Here is a 19136-nt window from a genome sequence, read left to right on the forward strand (position 1 = left end):
CAACAAATTCATATATTTTTAATAATTATATATAATTTATTAATATATAATTATAATAATTTTATCATTTAAACATCAATTTATAATTTATTTTTATTTAAAAAATAATATAATTATATAAAAACACGTTATCAACTTAAAACACTAGACAATTTTTAAGTAAAAAGACTTGAAAAAGCATCTTAAAATGATGAGCCAGACACCATCTAAATGATAAAATGATGCATCTGGCCGGCCCTTTCATCAAAACTACGGAAAGTGATTGGCACCAACATACTGTTGAAATAAAAATCTCAGCAAACAAACGAACAACAAATGACAACAACAATCGTCCTATGGCTCTAGTCCTCTTATCAATGTCGATGAGCAGAGAAAGAAAAATGACATAAAAGCTGAAAATATTCTCCTCCTCCTAGATTTCCCTTATGGGCTCCTCCTCCAGACACAAATTGAGTTGGAAAAAAATTGTTTTTGAGGGCAAATATACTGATATTTCAGTAAAATTGAATCGAAGCAGCGGGCTATCGTTCATCCTACCAAGTGCAGAATGGCAGAAGGCCAACTTTGTACACTTAGGGGAGCTTGATTAGGACATCGGAATCCTACAAAAGATGGGGGAGGAGATGACAAATCAAGAATCATACGTGCAGAGGTTCTCAAAACCCATGTATTCATGTTGCTCGATATCCTCTATCATTTCTGCTATACCTTCCCCGCCTATAAAAAGAAGAAAATTTGCGTTAAGAAAGCAAGAAATGCCTTGAAGCCAGTCATAGTCATTCAGCTAGATAGATAGACTCAATTCATTTCTACAGTATAATGTCGGGGAAAATGGAGCTCACCTAAGGAGATTGCACTCACAAAGATGGTGAAAGCGAGAATGAAGATGATAAGAGATGCCCTTCCAAGAAAAATGATCAGTTTTCTTACAATGTGTTGTCCAACAAAAGCAGCAACGGTTGCCACGGCAATAAAGTAGAGAGCTGCGAGGAGCAAACAGAAAGCAATGAAGTCGGGACAAAATTGGGTGGAGTTTCCAACCTTTGTAGCGAGACACAAGTTAGCTAGGGCTCTTCATTTGTTATATCTTAGATGATTTATCGAGATAACAGTGACAGCTGCTTGTGAAAATTGTTTTCATGTTGGTGCACTGGGAAAAATTCTGGAGGGAATAAAAGGGCCTGCTTATAAAGAGTATTCCAGTATTATCCTCTAACCTCACCACCCCAAACCTCCAACAACACGGAAAATAAAACTTACCATAAGGAACTGGAAAACGTTTTAGAAGATAATATTCTACAACAGACATTGATGAGGAGAAGGTCATTGCAAAGGTAGCTGTGGCACTTGACACCTGCAAAAAAAATTCTCTTTTAAGACTTTAGGACCATGAAGAAAGAAAAGATTTGTAAAAGGCACTGCAAACTGTGTCAGCCTGGTGATTTATTGCCATTTCACTAACAAAACATCAATAGGTTTCAGATGGAGATCTACATTTTTGAAACTTAAAGTGCTACTGTAACAATGATACTAACTACTTCCAATAGTTACTGGCTTTATCTGGAATTATTTGAGGACAAGCCTTGGTAGCAACAGTAAGGTTGCCCCTTTGTGTCTGGAAGGTCATAAATTCAAATTGTGAAAACAATCTCTTTCCGAAAAAACAAGGGTGAGTGGTGGTAATACTACTCATTCCATAAAGAAAAACAGGGCCAATTCTCATTCCATAACAGGGTAATACTAAAGAAAGCATGCACGTATATCAGCAACGAACTAGCTGTAGTCTTCCAACCTGGATTCCAGTAGTAACGTCATAAAAATAGTATGAAAAATAAAGTGACCACCCTTTATTTATATATACTTAAATTTAGTTCGTCCTTTGGCACAAGTATTAAAAGGCACAAATTTACCTGAGGAGGGACTCCCAGCTCCAAAAACAATGGACCCAGAATAAATCCTCCACCTAGACCAAGCAATCCACCAACCATGCCAGCCACTACACCACAGAAGCAGTACAAGATCAACTGGTGTATCTTCACGCCAGATCCAGTATCTCCCATTGATGAAATTGCCTTTCTTCCACTGTACAGGCCCAGTGCCTCATATAAAGATACCCCAAAAGCAATTGGGATCTGCGGGACATTAAAAAGATCTATTCACATATGCTTGAAAACCCATGAAGTCTCTCAAGCTCAAACATCATTCTAAGTCATTCCTGATATCAATCATAGAGTTGGTTGTAGAGTTTACGTGGAAACACTCAGTTCAATTGGGAAAAAAGGCCATAAAGTTATTCCTTAACAATGAAAGGTACCTGCAATAAGTTTACTACCCAATACGCTGCCGAGCAAGTAGTCAATTCGTTCTGTTTTGAACAGGCAAAAATATTAAACACGGGAATGAAATATCAACTCTTAAGATAACAAGAAACCAGGGAGAGTGTATATATGTAAAGAAGAGGAACAATGATATTTAGCCCTACTTTGTAGTCCGAATTGGTAGTCCTACTAGGCAAAATGTCTAATATGCTCTTGCATTGTTTTTACAATCATTGTGATTGTTAAAAACCAATGGAAGGGCATATGAGACATTTTGCCCAGTAGGATTACCAATTTGGACTATGAAGGAGGACTAAATATCATTATTCAAAGAAGAGAAGTCAAAAGGAGAAATGCAAAGAAAATAGAAGAGGATAAAAACCTTGATGATTTGCAATGCAAGGAATGCAACCCAAACGAAAACAAGAAGCCCTAGTTCCTTCCAGCGCACATTGTCAATTATACTGACCTGTATGCTTAAATGTATTAGACTTGTGGAGGGATTAGTGGAACTGAAAACAGCTTTTTCAGATAAGAGGATGGATGCTCACCTCTGGCTCTGGAGGGTCATCGGTAACATCTTGGCTGCCATTGCTTGGGCCACCAGGCAGCAGCTTATAGTCTAATCCCTCCTGATCATTGCCTGACATCACAACAAATATAAGTGTTTAAATTCCCTAAAAAGACAATACATGAGCAAGAAGCCCTATCAGTGTTGGCATGCGGTGGCAATTACAGGACCAACTTACCATTTGTTTCCAAACGCCTAGCAGCCTCCTGAAATTGGCAAAGAAACAATATTATAAATGGAAGAATTAACATTAGCTGCATAAACAGATACATGATACATCCTAAAGAGACACACACTTCATATGGCAACAGAAGAAAAAATTGCAAATCCAATCTTATCGGGTAACTATTTTAAGCAGCACAACTTGAAAAAGTGAAAGAATGGAAGCAGCAATTGAAGTTGAAAAATACCTTTACAGACAAACTATTTGCAGATGCAATCAAAATAAAACTTCAGATACAAACTGAAAACAAAGTGGAATTATCTCATTTTCTGAGTGAATTATAACTTTTCTTTCTAACTTCAGAATGGATGAACCTTATGATACCTTTTTCATAATTGTTTCTTTCTTCCATGTTTCGACACCTTTGAAAAAGGCCTTCGTTGATGTGCCTGAAAACATAAAGTCCAAAAGAGTATGAAGGAGCGGAATGCAGAGCAATAACTATTCAAAATTGCAACCAGCCATTACCTAAGAAGAGAACAATTAGCAGTATGGTGACCATCCAGTCAGCAAAAATCACATTGAAAGTAACACCAATGCTAATTCCCAGCATTAGCATTGGTTGAACAAGCAATGCCAAGTCATAGTCAATAATTGGCAAATCAAGTGTGGGATGCCTTAGCTTAAGATTGTAGTAGACAGTGGAGGCTGCAGCACCCATGATCATACCTGACCAGAAAACAATGCAAATCTCTATGAATCCTATAATTACAAGAAAATTTTGGTTAGTTGCTAATGGGAAGCAAAGTTTCCTGTGAACACATCTTTCGTGTTAGGGCTTTAAAAAAATTGAGAAAAAAAGTTCTCCAAAGGTTGAGAAACAGGGAACTCCAACAGTTGAATGACTGCCGCAGAAGTGAACTGGGTTACCTCTTCAATAAGCAAGTCCAATAGGTCCCTCAATTATGATTTAAGTTGAAAAAACTAAGTGACCTCCTTAAAGAAAAATTGTAGCCTGTTGCTACTGTAAGTAAATGCCTGAAAATATTTCATGTTCAGAACACAAAAAAAACTTGTGGAAAAAATTGTTTCTTTTATTGATCATGATGAATCCAAAACCAGGCTTGAGGCGTTTTATTCATCTTCTTTTCTTCATTTTCTTTGCTTCAAATAAGAAAAATAAACAGATAAATTAACATATTGTTCATGAAATTAGTTATTCTTTTATTTCCAAAATTCAAACTGAACAGGCCACTCTATTTATGTTAGCTAAAAACAAACAAACTTTGCCTGTAACTCGTATTAAACTGCTGTCAGACTCTTACATTTTGACATTGCAGTTGCTGATTTTGCATCGAATCCAATAATTAGTTTGAGCATAGGAACAAATATTCCACCACCACCAACACCACCTACACTCCCAAATGCTGCCCCAAAGAATCCAATTATGGTACCCACAACAATCTTCCAACCGAATTTCATTTCCTGTAAAACAATTTCAAACATCAGTCGCTACTGTTTGCAGATATTACATATATAAGATAAAATTTGAAATGAATTACATATAACTTGATGTCTATTGCATACCTACAACAAACTAACAAACAAACAAAAAATGAAGTAAGCATGCATAATGGTAAATCCCCGGTAGGGATCAGATCAAAGATGTGTTTGACCTACATGGTTGACACTTGGTCAAGGACTTTAACGTAGATCTCAAGTGGTGGAAAATCAGCAAGAGTGCCATGTTCAACACTGGGCTAAGCTCATATGGGTGCTTGTGTGTGTTTTGGTAAATTCCAAAATCCCACAAACAGTTTCAGTTCACGGGGTGATTTTTTATATTCCGGCATTAAAAAACTAATCAGCTTTCCTCCAGTAAACACAGGAGCCCATCTGTAAAAAATAAAAAACTCGAGCTGCGGTACATTGAGTAATCTGCATTATTTATGCTTTTGCTTCATCTAAACGATGCCGAGCCCGAAATATGTGTACAGTAATACACAGAGAAAAAAGAAATAAAAAAGAAAAAGGGAATCTACAACTTCCAACGGCGAGCAATAAATACATCAGCGAGTTGATTGGTTGATTTAAACGATGCCAATAATTACTAACAGAATCGACGCACCATAGAACCTAAATCCAAGAGGGAAGAAAACAACATCACAATCAGATTGATCATAATTCGACTCACAGGCCAAGTATGGTCGGAGCTTGATGCATTCGGTTGCCACAAGAAATTCAAAATCTGCGAAAGGTAATCCGGAGCATCGGAATAGTTCGACGCTGCTCGCGGTTTGAAGCCTCTTTCCGCTGAAACAAGCATCGACGCCAGTAGAAGACTGCACCACGGCATTGATACCGATCTCAAAACCCTCCATTTCGCTCCAATTTTTGCCATCCAACCCAAATACCCCGCTTTTCCCCCACTGCCTCCTCTCTCTCTCTCTCTCTCTCTCTCTCTCTCTCTCTCTCGACACACACTCGCAACGTTTCAAAGCGCGCGAATATCGGAGAAAATGTGAGGAAGTGCGGGAAAATTGAGGGGAAAGAAGAAGGGAGTGGATTTCAGTTTGGCTTTTGAGATCGATTGCAGAGAAGAGAGGCTCAAATGAGAGATGGAGCCTCGAGCGGAAGACTCAACACCATTCTTCTGATGGCGCTTCAAGGCCGGGGTGCTCTTATACAAAGAGAAATTTACACTTTCGCCCCCGAAGATTGCAACGTTTTCACGTGGGTCCCCCTCCGTTTTTCGAATTTACGCTGGTATCACCGTAACCAGTCAGCTGTCCAAATTGTCAATTTAGTGTTAAAAAAGACATTGTCTCACTAATAATGTTGCATTTTCACGGCAATGAAACTAAAAAAGACATTGATATCTTATCAATCAATGTCTTTTAAATCATGTGAATCATGTGGATAACACTGCATCACTAGCAAATTAGTATTCATTTTCCTTTTTTTTTTTACAAATTCTTTCTATTTTTCCTACCATTCCGTGTATTCAAATCATATTATGTATAAATCCTTTCATCTTATCTCTAATTATCTTTCCACGAATCCTTACCCGAACACTATTTAAGAGTAATTTTTATTGTTTCTCGAGACCAACTAATATATAAAACTTACTGACACGATGTTAATCTTAACTCGCCTCTTATACCATTCCTACAACCATCGATTTTTACCCAAAAATATTAACTAAAAAGTTACTTATAAACTTGTATAACTAAGTATAATATATCTTATTAAGTATAATAAGATAATTACAAACATCAATTATAATTTTACCCTTTTTTCTATATATATATTTTTAATAATAATATTAATTATTGTCCTAAAATAGTAAAAGATACATTTTATGATATATTTATGACATGTTATTTTTAGCATTAAAATAATTTTATTAGTTAATTAAATAATAAAAACAGGTTATTTATAAAATTACAATACTGCCCTTCATTTTTGTCCACTTTCTTTCCCCCTTGTCATCACCACCGCCACCTCCAGTCCCTAAAATGTACGGTCGCTTCTCATCATATTTTCCCAAATAAAAGTCCAGCCCCACGTGACCACCTGCCTTGGCGCCACCTAACGTTCCAAACCTTCTATTCCCACAATTTTGGATCCATGAATTATTTTCAAATTTCCCTTTTTAATGTAATTAATTAATATATACTTTGAGGGGTGGGTCGTGTGTAAATAAAAGATTAAAATATTTTAGATAATTGTTCATTTAGCTTTTTTTTTAATAATTTTGATTAAACTCATTTGTTGGTGTTTGATAATTAAATTTTAATTTGTTATTTTAAATTTAAATATGAAAATATCTTTGTTCGAGACATTAAATTGGGGTGAGAAATGTTTCGATTAAAGTGAAATAATCAAATCGAATCGGTCCAAATTGCTGGTTCATTTTAGTTCAAACTGAAGGTCACTTTGATTTTGTTTCCAAACCTGGTAATTTTAATTATTTCGGTTCAGTTTAGTCTTTATATTGAAAAAAAATTGAAATAATTGAATTGATCGAAATGTTAAAAACGACATTATTTTTGCACTTTGTTATTTCGATTTTCAATTTTTGTTGATTTTTCAATTTTTTTGATCAGTTCAATTTTTTTGGATTTTGTTTTCTCAATTCTTCACTTTATTCAATTTGAAAATTGATTCAATCGATTCGATTTGATTTTGACACAAATTTGGTCTATTCGATTTGAGCACTTCGGCGAGCTTGATAATTAAATTGACCGAATACTTTTACTCGTAACACCAAATGTGGTATTTTTATAGAATATATAGATATTATTTTAATAATTTAGATAAAAAAGAAAGTCGAACAAATCATTCGCTAAAATGTTTCTCTGGTATACCTACCAAACGAAAAAGACTTTATTTCCCTAAGAACATTCCTTGTGAGATGTTTTTCATTCCTAACCACAAGTTAGACTTGACATGTATGACATTGCACGTATTTTTTCAATATCTTCAAGTAAGGTTTCTTTTTATGAGCACTTTTTCGAGCTAATATTATTTTACATAAAAAAAATTAATGTTAGAAGGAAAGTTAATCGAATCATATTTAAAAATTAAAACCCTATTTTCCATCTAATACCAAAAATAACTTGTGGTGGAGAATTAAGTAAAAAATATTTTCCTCTTAAATGTCTTTTGTTAAAATATTTAGCAATGAAAATATCACCATATTGTCATTAAAATAATTTGTCTTGATCCCATAGGACAATTCAAGATGTCAAATCAAGAGCCAAAATGATTGGCCACTCCCCCACCCATGTCCTCAAATATTTCAAGAATACTAATTATTTCAAAGAAGTGAAGAAAATTTATTGAGATTATTTTGAATTCATATTTAGTTAAATTTAATTTATAATAAAATTATGATTGTTATACATAATATATAGCTTAGTGAAATTAAGATTTATAATATATAGTTTCTTAATGAGATTTTCCTTTCATGTTGTTTAATGGGTAATAAATTTTGTTTTTAAGTTTTCCGAATTATCTTAGATAGGTTGTAGTTTTTTTTGGAGTTTCTATTATTTGAGTCTTTGTATTTTCGCTTTGTGTTTAGTTTTTCACGTCCTTTTATTTTTTGCTCGAGATGTGACCTATCATTGTTCGTGTACAATTTCTCATTTAATGTGTTATGAACTTCTTAGGTATAGGATTTTTTTTAAGTAATGTGTATTTATTATATTTATTTTTTAGATTCGAAACAATTATATTTCAATTGGTGAAATGTCAATAAATTTGTTATATAAGTTTTGCTAATAAGGGTCTAATGCATTTAATGTACTTTATTTTAAGTACCCAAATACTTTTATTAATTAATAATAGATGTATTATAAATATTTTATCGACTAAAGTGTTCAAATAATGAAATCCTTATTATATTTTATTTTTAGGTTCAGGACAATTATATGGATTGGTGAAATATCTGTATATTTATCACCGAGTTTTATAAATTTAAAAATAAAATATAATAAATATTAATAATTAAAAAATAAAAAGACCTTTTCTTCACAAAAAAAAATCAAACATGATAGTTTGAGAGATCTAACAAATCCCTCTATATACAATACTCAAATGTCGTCAAACCCAACCTAGAAAATTAATAGATCACTTGATCACAATCTCACCATATATTACAAAAATCACGAAACTATTCTTTTTATTAAGCATTCAATGGATCGAGAATAACTCAAAAGAAATGCTTATAAAGAAAGAAGGTTGTGCCTATTACACGAGTTAAATATTATTATCAACAAATCACTTTTAATATAAAATCCACCCAAAATGAGAACTTGGGCATGGAAGATACTTTTATATAGTGCTAGAACTTAAATGCGAGAAATACTATCCTTAAATGTTATCGTCTTCTACGACTCAACAACAATGCTACTCAAATGGTCTCGTACTAAATTTTTGCTCTCATTTTACTTGTTTAATATAAGCAATTTGAGCTTGTTATATAAGTGCTATAAAAGTATTTATTTATTCAGCACCTAACAGTATTAGGTAGACAGCTAATAAGTGTCATAAGAACTTATGTATGTCATTTTTTCAAACTTCCAACCAAGCTTGGTTTTGTCTTTGTTTGGCTGATTGAGCGGAGGGGTACTAGTGCCATTTTGAGAACTGATAAGTAGAATGTGAGAATAGACATAATTGCAAGGGCAAAGAGTATTTTGCCATTTTAATCCAAGTCCACTTACATACTTTGGCTAACTCATGACGTGACGGGCAAAATATAAATGCTTTAGCGTCGGCTGGTGCCTGGTGGGGCAACGTGAGACGTCAGTTCTCGCAGCCTTCTTTATGCCTTTTCTCCGACTCCGTCAATAATTAACGCGCAAGGGGATTAAGAATTAAAAAAATAATATTAATTATTTTTTTAAGTTGTAGCAAATTAAAACTAACGTATTTCATAATTAAAGTGTGACAAATATTTCTTATTTTTTAGATTGGGTGTTGCTTCATGAAGTTCATTTGTTTTTTTTTTTAAGTAAGTGTATATTAATATAAAGGAAAACACCATAAAGTGTTGGGGAGAAAAAAAATTGATTTATTTGAATTAATCGAACTAAATTAACTGAACTTATCGGTTCAATTCAATGTTTTTGTTATATCGATTCGATTTGATTAATTTTTTTCAAAAGTTTAGTTTTTGGTTCAGTTTTTTAATTGGAATAACCGAATTAACCAAATATACCAAACTTTAAAATGATATTATTTTAATATTTGTAAAAATGTCATTTTCTTTAATTTTGTGTATTTTCTATCAGATACTTTGATTTTCTTCATTTTTTTTGTTTATTCAGTTTAATCGATTTGATTCGGTTTATATAATTTGAGTTCGTTTTTTTCAATTATCAGTTAGTTCAATTTTTCAGGTTAATCAATTAGTTCGATTTAACCGGTTATTGAATTTCGATTGATTCGATAATCAAATTGATAGTTTGTACACTCCTAACAATGCGTCCACAACTTATGGTAAGGTATATCTCGAATAATCACAAAAAAAGAAAAACTAAAACTAAACAAATAAAAGGAAAAAACCATAAAAATAAATCAACACAAAGCTAACCTCATATCATATTTATATTAAAATATACAAAATTTTAGCACCATCAATTTGGATCCATAATCATTAGACCCGAGTCTTTGAAACCTTTATAAGCTTTCTCAATCTCATTCTTATTTTTTCTCTACTTCTTTAACCAGGACTTTGATTTAACAAAACAATGTCCAGAGCTATCTGTCTTCTCGTATGTAAAATCCTCTACACTCACACGATCTCTTTTACCTTTATTTTCAATATTACGTGTTTCATCAACACAATCTCTTGAAATTTAATTTTTTCAATAAAAGTCATATCTATATCCCCTTCAATAAAAAAATAAAATTTATTATCCATCAATGACCTCGTCTTAGTTAGCTTAATAGAAATAGATTTAGAAACATGTTCAGCGATATCGATGACAGGTTTATGAGATAGTTCTCTCCTAATATTACCCAAATGTTCCCCTACTTCCTTCTTTTAAACAAATTCAACACCTATTCCATGTATTTTATTTTTAATTTTTAGATATTTTTGTTAATTGATAAAATATTTTAAAATACAATATATTTATTAACAATAAAAAAGTATTTAATGCTAAACAAAGTACTAGAGCACTCTTTAGAAAACCCTTTCAGATAAAATATATTTATTATAATTTATTTTTAGTTTAAAAATATTTTTATTTGTTGATGATCAATGTATGATATTTCTGTAATGTTTTATTAACAAATAAAGAGTATTTTTTGGTTAAAAAGAGAACATAATAAATATATTTTATCAAAAAATAATATATACTTATTGAATCTCAACAATTGCTATTCTCTTCGTCTTTTTAAATTAATATGAGCTAAATGCATTACTTGCGATGTGACATAATTGATCCATAATATAAGCTAAATACTTAATATAAAATTGTACTTGTATGCTCATCATATATATTAATATCGGTTTAATCAAAATATTATATTTAAGGGCAAAATGGAACATTTTTATTTTTATAAAATTATTATACGTATTTTTTATATTAGATATTATGAGAAATTTTTTAAAATATTATAATTTTTAAATAACTTAATAAAATATTATATTTTAAAAGTTTAAACTGTTACATCTCTTCTAACTCAGCATGCCATGTTAGAACCTAAATCTTTTGATGAGTCAATTTTGTTATTGAAAGTAACGAGATACAACAAAACACGCTATTTCTAATAGCGAGTTTAATTTATTTTAATTTTTACATATTTTCCTTAGTACTTGTTTTCTCAAACTTTAGTAACGAGGTACAATAAAGCACCAAAAGTTTTAGGAAATTAAAAAATTTATTGAAGTGTCGAGTAATAATTGTGAAAAAAAAATAATGGGTAAGAGAATAAATTATAATAAATAGAACTTGAGAGTAGTGTGTTTTATTATATCTCGCTACTCTCGGTAGCAAGTTTGACTAGTCAAAAGAGTCAGAGTTTCAATCTGATATGTTGAGTCAGAAGAAATGTAATAGTTTGTTAAATAATTTAAAAAATATAGTATCTTGTTAAGATATTTAAAAAATTATAATATTTTCAAAAGTTTATAGGTGAATGTATAACAATACTCCTATACTTTATCAAAAAAAGTTAGGTGACACCCCGAATTTTTAAAATGTCCCATTAGACACCTCTATTCAACAAAAAATGAAATTATTAAACACATCATTAAACAATAATTAAGGATAAAACCTCAATGGCATGCACATGATTAGGAATATGTGGGGTGAAGGAATAAAAATTACTCTTATACTTTATCAAAAAATTTATGTGGTACTCCGAACTTTAAAAACGTCTTAGTAGGTATCTTTACTTAAAAAAAAAAGAAAAGCTATTAGACATTTCATCAAATAATAATTAGGAATAAAATCTCAACGTGAAATGTACATGTGTGATTAAGGATATGCTCTCAACTTTAACAATTTTATATTATTTTCATATATTAAAACATCAAAACTTGTAGAGCCATTCTATTCCCGTCATCGAGTTGTTTCATTCTTAATATCCAAGACAATTAGAACGTTATTAAGCAATTCGATTCTCATCGTCAAGGCATTTTATTCCCAATGTCCAAGAGAATCAAAACCTCGTCGAGCCATTCTCTATTGCTCAAATTGAAGTAGACATCAATTATATGTTGCTCAAAATGGTGTGGATTTTTTTGTTATTAAGATGATAAATTTAGAGGTTTTTTTATTAAAGTGAACAATAAGCACTTTTTAAAATTAAGTAATACATATGGCAATGACGTGACATGAACAATATAATGTAGTATCAACAGAGTCTAATAAAATAGAAAAATATTTTTTTTAAAAATAAATGATATTACTTTTTAAAACATAAAATGTTAGTACATTTTCAATTATAAAATTATAATTTTTAAAAAATAAAATATTTGCTAAAATTAAATGTAAAATTAGTTTTTTATTTTAATTACAAATGTAATTATTTAACAATAAATTTAAAATAATTAATAATTTTATTTTTTAAAATAAAGATGTGTAACGAGGACTTTTGAAAATTCAAAATTCCACCCAATTTTTTTAATAAAATACAAAAATACTTTTACACATTCTCCCAAAATTTATCCAATATCACCGTCGATGTTGACGAATGTGAAAAAATGACTCTTATTGGGCGGCCGAAAGCTGTCAATTTTGACAATGCATGTAACACGTGCGACACGGGTGGGAATACCCTGTGGTGCTGGTGCACATGGGGTGCCTGATAAGTGCTCCTAATGATTTATGCGGCTGTTCTGGACAGCCACGAGATAGGCTCATGCCTTTCACCCGGGGAACAGCTCGACTGGCAAATGAAGAGTAAATGATATATCGGTATCATTTTGATGAGTCACCAAGTTGAGCTTTGATTTCTTTAGAATATATCCCACGATTTATTCTCTCAAACAAAATTAAGCGTATGAGTGTTAGTACCCTCGCAAGGGAGGGCATTCCAAGATCGACTTCTGCCTTTAAAGAGTCGATGGTGTCTTAATATCATTTTCGATTTTCTTCGTGTTATATGGGTTTTAAATTATTAAAATATTATTTTAACACTTTAAGTTTAATATTTTTGATAATATATCATATTATTATAAATATACAGCACATTAGTGTAAAATATTAGTAAAAGTATTAAATTTAAATATTTAAAAAATATTTTTGTTCAAATTATTAAGGGCCCAAAAAGTGACAGGCGTGACATGGAGAAATAACTTTTATGTGGTGTTTTCATGATTAACTCAAGAATTATTACTCCAACTTTATTCTAACTATCATTTGTAGGGTGACTTTGGTTAAATTGATGTAATTAAATTAAATCGACGAAAATGGTGGGTTTAGTTTGATTCGGTTCAAGTTATAGGTGAGTTCGACACAGCTACCAAATTTAATAATTTTGATTATTTTGTTTCGATTCGCTATTTGTATTGAAAAAAATTAAAATAATCAAACCGATCGAAATATAAAAAAAAACATTATTTTTGCACTTTGTTATTTTGCTTTTTCATTTTTTCTTGGTTTTTCAACTTGAGAATCTGTTCAATCGGTTTGTTTCAATTTTTGACATAAGTTCAGTCTATTTAATTTGAGAAATTTGATTGATTTGGTGACTGAATGCTGATCTCTAAACGAAATATCAATTATTTTTTAAATAAAATAATATTATGAATCATAATTAATGACGATGTTATTAGTTATGTAGTGCATTCTCATTAGAACAGGTGCTAAATAGAAGAGACAATAACACATGATTTGCCTAATACCTCCTCTCCTCTAATAGGGAGGCACCATATAATTAAATATGTACTCTTATTTCTAGATTAATTAATTGTTACAAGTGTGGCAATTAAAATTCACCAACCTCCCAAATTACCTTCATTTTCATTACTATGCCAACCACCACCAACTAGAAGCTTTGAATTGCTCAAAAGGACGTTGCTTGATCACCATGAAAAAAAACGTTTATTTTAGATATTTTTGTTGCATAGAAAGTGACACTAATTTTACAAAATTTACCTCTTAATATAGACAACAATCACAACTTTACAAGGCTTAATTTAATTATTATGTTAAGTTTAATTTTTTTAATAATTTATCAATAATCATATATTATATATATTAGTCTCACATCATATATTACATATATTATATCTCTTGTTATTTGAAGGTTTTCATCATAGTAATTGCAATAAACTTTTAAATATATTTAGTAGATTCATTTGTTATATATTTAAAACACTGTAATAGTACATCTTATTTTTAAAAAGCATTTGTCGCATGTTTTCACCAAGTTCCTACACTAACAACAAATGTATAGACAAATTACTACCAAAACTAAAGACGTTATCTCAACATTAGATTGATTTAAGTAAGGGAGAGCAAAAATTTGATTTATCTGAACTAATCGAACCTAATCGATCAAACTTGTCAATTCAGCTCCATTTTTTTCTCGCATCGATTTGGTTCAATTATTATTATTATTATTTTTTTTTCAAAAATCCAGTTTTTGGTTTTCGGTTCGGTTTATTTGGTTGGAAGAACCAAATTAATCGAATTTTAAAACGATGTTATTTTGATGTTTATAAAACAACGCCGTTTTCTTTAGTTTTGTATTGTTTCTATCGGTTACTTTGGTTTAGTTTATATGGTTTACGTTTGATTATTTCGGTTATCGATTAGTTTGATTTTTTAGGTTAATCGGTCAATTCAATTTAGTTTTGTCGCTCGATTCGATTTAATTGGTTAGTAAATTTTATTGAACCAACCGTTTTTACACCCCTATATTCAAATATTCAAAAGTAAAAGTTCATAATATGTGCTCTTAAATGTAGTTTAGATGATGATCAACGTTTCATAACAAATATGAAATTATGAGTTTGAACTCTCTTAATTATATGTCGCATTTAATTATTTTTATTATAGTAAAGAAGATTCTAACATGTTGCCCTAAAAGTATGTTAAATGCTAAAACTTTGACCATGTATGATGACTAGACCAGTAATATAGCAGCCGGACCAAGTTTCCAATTTCTTTGTTATGACTTAGTTTTATTGAGTAATTTAAAGAAGACGACGAGTTGGCGCCAGCCAAGAAGCCTTTGGCTTGCTTCTTTGCCAAAACAATTAGGGTTTATAAGAAAGCTTCCTATTGGTCCATTAATTTGAGTAAATGGATAAATTTCCAGTCCATCACGGCTTGGAGAACTGATGATGATTACGACTTATGGCCCGGTCCTCTTATTCGTCCCCCATGCTTAAATTATTAAAAAAATAGATATAATTTTATAAATACAAGAATTAAAAAAAAACTCAATTAGATTTTGAAGTCTCGAATGGAGCTGAGACATTTGGAGTGAACTCCAAAATGTTCGAGCTGACATTGAATCTAACGAGAATGAGATTAAATCCTCTTTACCTATCCTCAGGGGTAGATCTAGGGATAGATTTGGGAAAAAACTATCCAGATCCATCAATAATTTTAGCTCTCTGTCTTCTTAAATAGTTTAAATCTCATGAAAGATTTGAGAGAGAGCTGAGACTGGCACGGGCCTGTCCTAGATCTGCCCTTATCTATCCTAGAATTTTTGGATTCGAATTTGGGTTTTCGTCCCAACATGACATGTGTCATCCCTTTTGTGGATTGAGATAAGGACAATTGACAAAATTGGATTGGCATTTTGATATTTTTATAGTGCCACGTGTTAAAGTTTTAACTACTGATAAATAGAATACACAATTGTAATTTGTTGAATACTGGGCATAAGATTTGAATAGTCATTTGTCATACTTAATGAAGTGATAGTTACATCTAATATGATTACATAATTAAAATTGACGAGCACGTGATTAAAGGCGGCCAAAAGGAACATCACATCGGGTGCCAACTTGGGACCCAAAATTAAGATTAATCACAATCATATCATTGGGGAGGATTCTTGAGACATTATATAATTATATTATTAGTTGTAAAGTTAATCGCTTGGCTGTTAGCAACACCGACTCATGGATTGGCAGGGCCTTAGGTAGTCCGGTGGTTAGTGGCGTAAATGACCATCATTCTCTTTTCGTTGGTCATCCTAGATTTGTGTGAACCTTAATTGACAATCGCACATCTGTCGCTATCTTCTTCTTTTTGCCAACAACCTTGTCTCGTTGGTATTTGTTGTCTCTTTCCTTCTCTATCGACCGATTGGCATTTTCTCCTTTTAGTCTTGGGTGTGTGGTCAGTGGCCTCATGAAACAATGAATCTTCTAATTTATCAGGTACGATGGCTCTCGCAACGACAACGTAATATAGTCACTATTTGCACGCACGCCAAATCTCACTTTTTGCAAAACATATATACATACTTATACTTACTTTTCCTTTCACACCAACCATATTTTTGAGATTCTTCTCTTTAATTATTTTTAATTTGCATCTAAAATTAATTTTATTATTCTTCTAAATATTCTCTCTCATAATATAAATGTGGTTTTCATCCTTAATTTAAATTTTGTTATCCAATTAGAATTAAAAATCATTATTATTGAGATAAAAAAAATAGCATTTACTAAACTAAACTCTAAAAAAAAAAAATACTAAAAAAAAGAGAAAGGATGGAATAAGAGACCTTCCACACGTAGTCCAACATCATAATGGCCTGTGCCTTAAGTCGGCCTTGAAACTTGTTAGACGTAGATGCTTTCACAACTTATGGATCCCTATGCACAATGTCAAGTTATTGTCTACGAGGAGTATTGTGAAACTTATAAATTAAAAAAAGATGACAATTTTACAAGATTACGACATAAAGAAATATATTTATTTTTTTTAAAAAAAGTACGAACATAGACTTGAGTTGTGACAAACTCTTCTCATTTAATGCGATGTCTCGGCCAATCGAGAATTCATACCAATTAATTTAATTCCAAGTTATGTTGAGGACATATTCTAGTCCCACACCTACATAATGATGGTTCTAAATTAGGTACTAGTTGTAACATCATAAATGGATGCTAAAAATACTAGATAAAGATAACTTGTGAGTTTATGGAACCAAACAATATATTCAAAACTTTCATCTCCTTTTTTAATCCGTAACGTCCTCGTCAAATTAAAAATCCCATATTAATTATTTTGAACATATTTTTTTGGCCCACGCCCACACAAAATCAATCCGAAGTTGGCTTTGATATAATTTGTGATATCTCTTGTTCTCCTTCCAAAAATCTAATAAAAGCAAATAATAATTAGACTGTCCCGGCCTAATCTTGGCCCAGCTCCCACAGCCCAATCTCAACCCAGCTTCCACAACCCAACCTCGATCTGACCCTGGCCATGTGCCAGTCTGCAGCAACATCATTGCAGCCCCATATTGAGTATCCGCGTGCTCGCTCAAATTCCATCCTCATTTATGACAAATTTCATCCTTATTAATGGCGGATTTCATTCACATCAATGAAGGTCTCGTTGACACCATACTATCACTTGGGAATCTCCACCGACATCGGATACTCAGTCCCATCATCTGCAAGCACACGACGCGTACATGCAAGAAAATTTCTTCTCCTTATATGTAAATCCGCTCTTCTCAAGACTAAAGTATGTTCTTCTCTCTGATTCATTGATATTTTGTTATTTTCTACTCCTTTACTTACTGAAGCGTCGGAATGCTTGTAGGTACTAGCCTTTCCCCCAACGAACCGATCGCTTAGGCTCATCTCCCGCCATTGCAAGCTTGTTTTCGACCATCCTTTATCAAGGAGGAACAATAATAATAAGATAATATAAATAAATCGATGATAAGTGCTTCTATCAATATCCACCATACCCAACACGCCTACATGCCACGCCTGGCTGCGGAAGAAGACCACTTGTACAAGATAATGTGACACTGATTTTGTTTTTTCCTTTTAATTTTGATAATTTTTATTTATTTATTTATTTATGGGTCATTGTCTCTTATAAAATGACTCCACGTTGATATATATCCATTTTGTGTCAAAATTTTAGTGGTGTTATATTTTGTCTCCTAAACTACAACAAAGCCATTATTTATAACGATATACATATAACAAGTGATTGTGACTACACGTGAGGAAAATAATTAAAAATTATTCAATCATATATAAGAATACGCTCACTTATAAAGAAACTTAAATTAAAAGCATTAGAATTTATGAATAATATTTATTATTCGTAAAGAATTAAGTACGTCTATAATTTTTTTTTTTAAATTGGTAACTTTACCTAAAAATCAAGTGGAGATGGTTGGTTTTGCAATTTACTAAAATTTAAAATTTAAACCGAATCACTTTGGACAATTTTTAAAATTGTTAAACCATGATTGATTACTGATTTTTATGAAGACGTAGTCTAGCAATTTAGAGTTAGGGGTGTTCAAAAAAATTGGTAAATCGTGAAAATTGACCGAACTGCACCACACGATTTTTTAAGTGGAACAGTTGGAGGATTTCTCAGTCCAGTTCAAAATCAAACCGGCTAAATATAATGTAATAATAAAAAATTATGAAACAATTTATTTTAGTTCATGATGTTTATATACATTAACTAAAATAGATCTCAACCCAGAAAAAAAAGGATCTCAAACCAGAACCAGAACAGATTGTATAAAGAGACTGTATAAATAAAAAATATATATATATATTTATTTATTTTGGTTCATGAACTAAATGGTTGATAAAACAATTTATAAAATCGTGCAAATTGCACTACGAAAATGGATGGATTAATATTTTTGGATATTTTAGGCAAACTGTGAAAATCACATGAATACAGTATGGTTTCAGCGAGCCAAATCAGATCGCACGATCTAGTTTGATAGAAAAAACTGCACAAATAATTTGGCGTATTGAAAATGTCAAAAATTAACCAAATTGGACCATGCACACCCCTATTTAAAGCAATTCAAATCGAATGTTTTAGGGGTTTGAATATGTTTACAAATCTTTGATCGAGTCTATTAATATTTACAA

General features: G+C 31.5%; 1 protein-coding gene across 1 annotated transcript; it reads right to left on the minus strand.

The window, feature by feature from the left end:
• Nucleotides 1–211: 211 nt before the first annotated feature.
• LOC127813085 (sulfite exporter TauE/SafE family protein 3) lies at nucleotides 212–5701 on the minus strand. Its single transcript, XM_052353823.1, has 12 exons — nucleotides 5247–5701; nucleotides 4378–4537; nucleotides 3581–3781; nucleotides 3437–3501; nucleotides 3068–3095; nucleotides 2870–2961; nucleotides 2701–2787; nucleotides 2315–2365; nucleotides 1911–2132; nucleotides 1261–1354; nucleotides 843–983; nucleotides 212–717 (listed from the first exon to the last, which is right to left on the minus strand). The coding sequence occupies exons 1-12, from the start codon at nucleotides 5451–5453 to the stop codon at nucleotides 632–634; spliced, it is 1434 nt and encodes a 477-aa protein (XP_052209783.1). The 5' UTR covers nucleotides 5454–5701; the 3' UTR covers nucleotides 212–631.
• Nucleotides 5702–19136: the final 13435 nt, after the last annotated feature.

Source organism: Diospyros lotus, chromosome 11 (genome assembly GCF_014633365.1).
Source record: "Diospyros lotus cultivar Yz01 chromosome 11, ASM1463336v1, whole genome shotgun sequence".
In the NCBI taxonomy this organism is placed as follows: Eukaryota; Viridiplantae; Streptophyta; class Magnoliopsida; order Ericales; family Ebenaceae; genus Diospyros; species Diospyros lotus.

What these genes read in the sequence shown, in the direction of transcription:
- LOC127813085 (XM_052353823.1), bottom strand. Translation starts at nt 5,453, where the DNA reads ATGGCAAAAATTGGAGCGAAATGGAGGGTTTTGAGATCGGTATCAATG. An exon ending in ATGACCCTCCAGAGCCAGAG is followed by an intron (nt 2,788 to 2,869) that starts GTGAGCATCCAT and finishes TTAAGCATACAG; the next exon opens with GTCAGTATAATTGACAATGT. An exon ending in AGCTGGGAGTCCCTCCTCAG is followed by an intron (nt 1,355 to 1,910) that starts GTAAATTTGTGC and finishes TTTTTTTTGCAG; the next exon opens with GTGTCAAGTGCCACAGCTAC.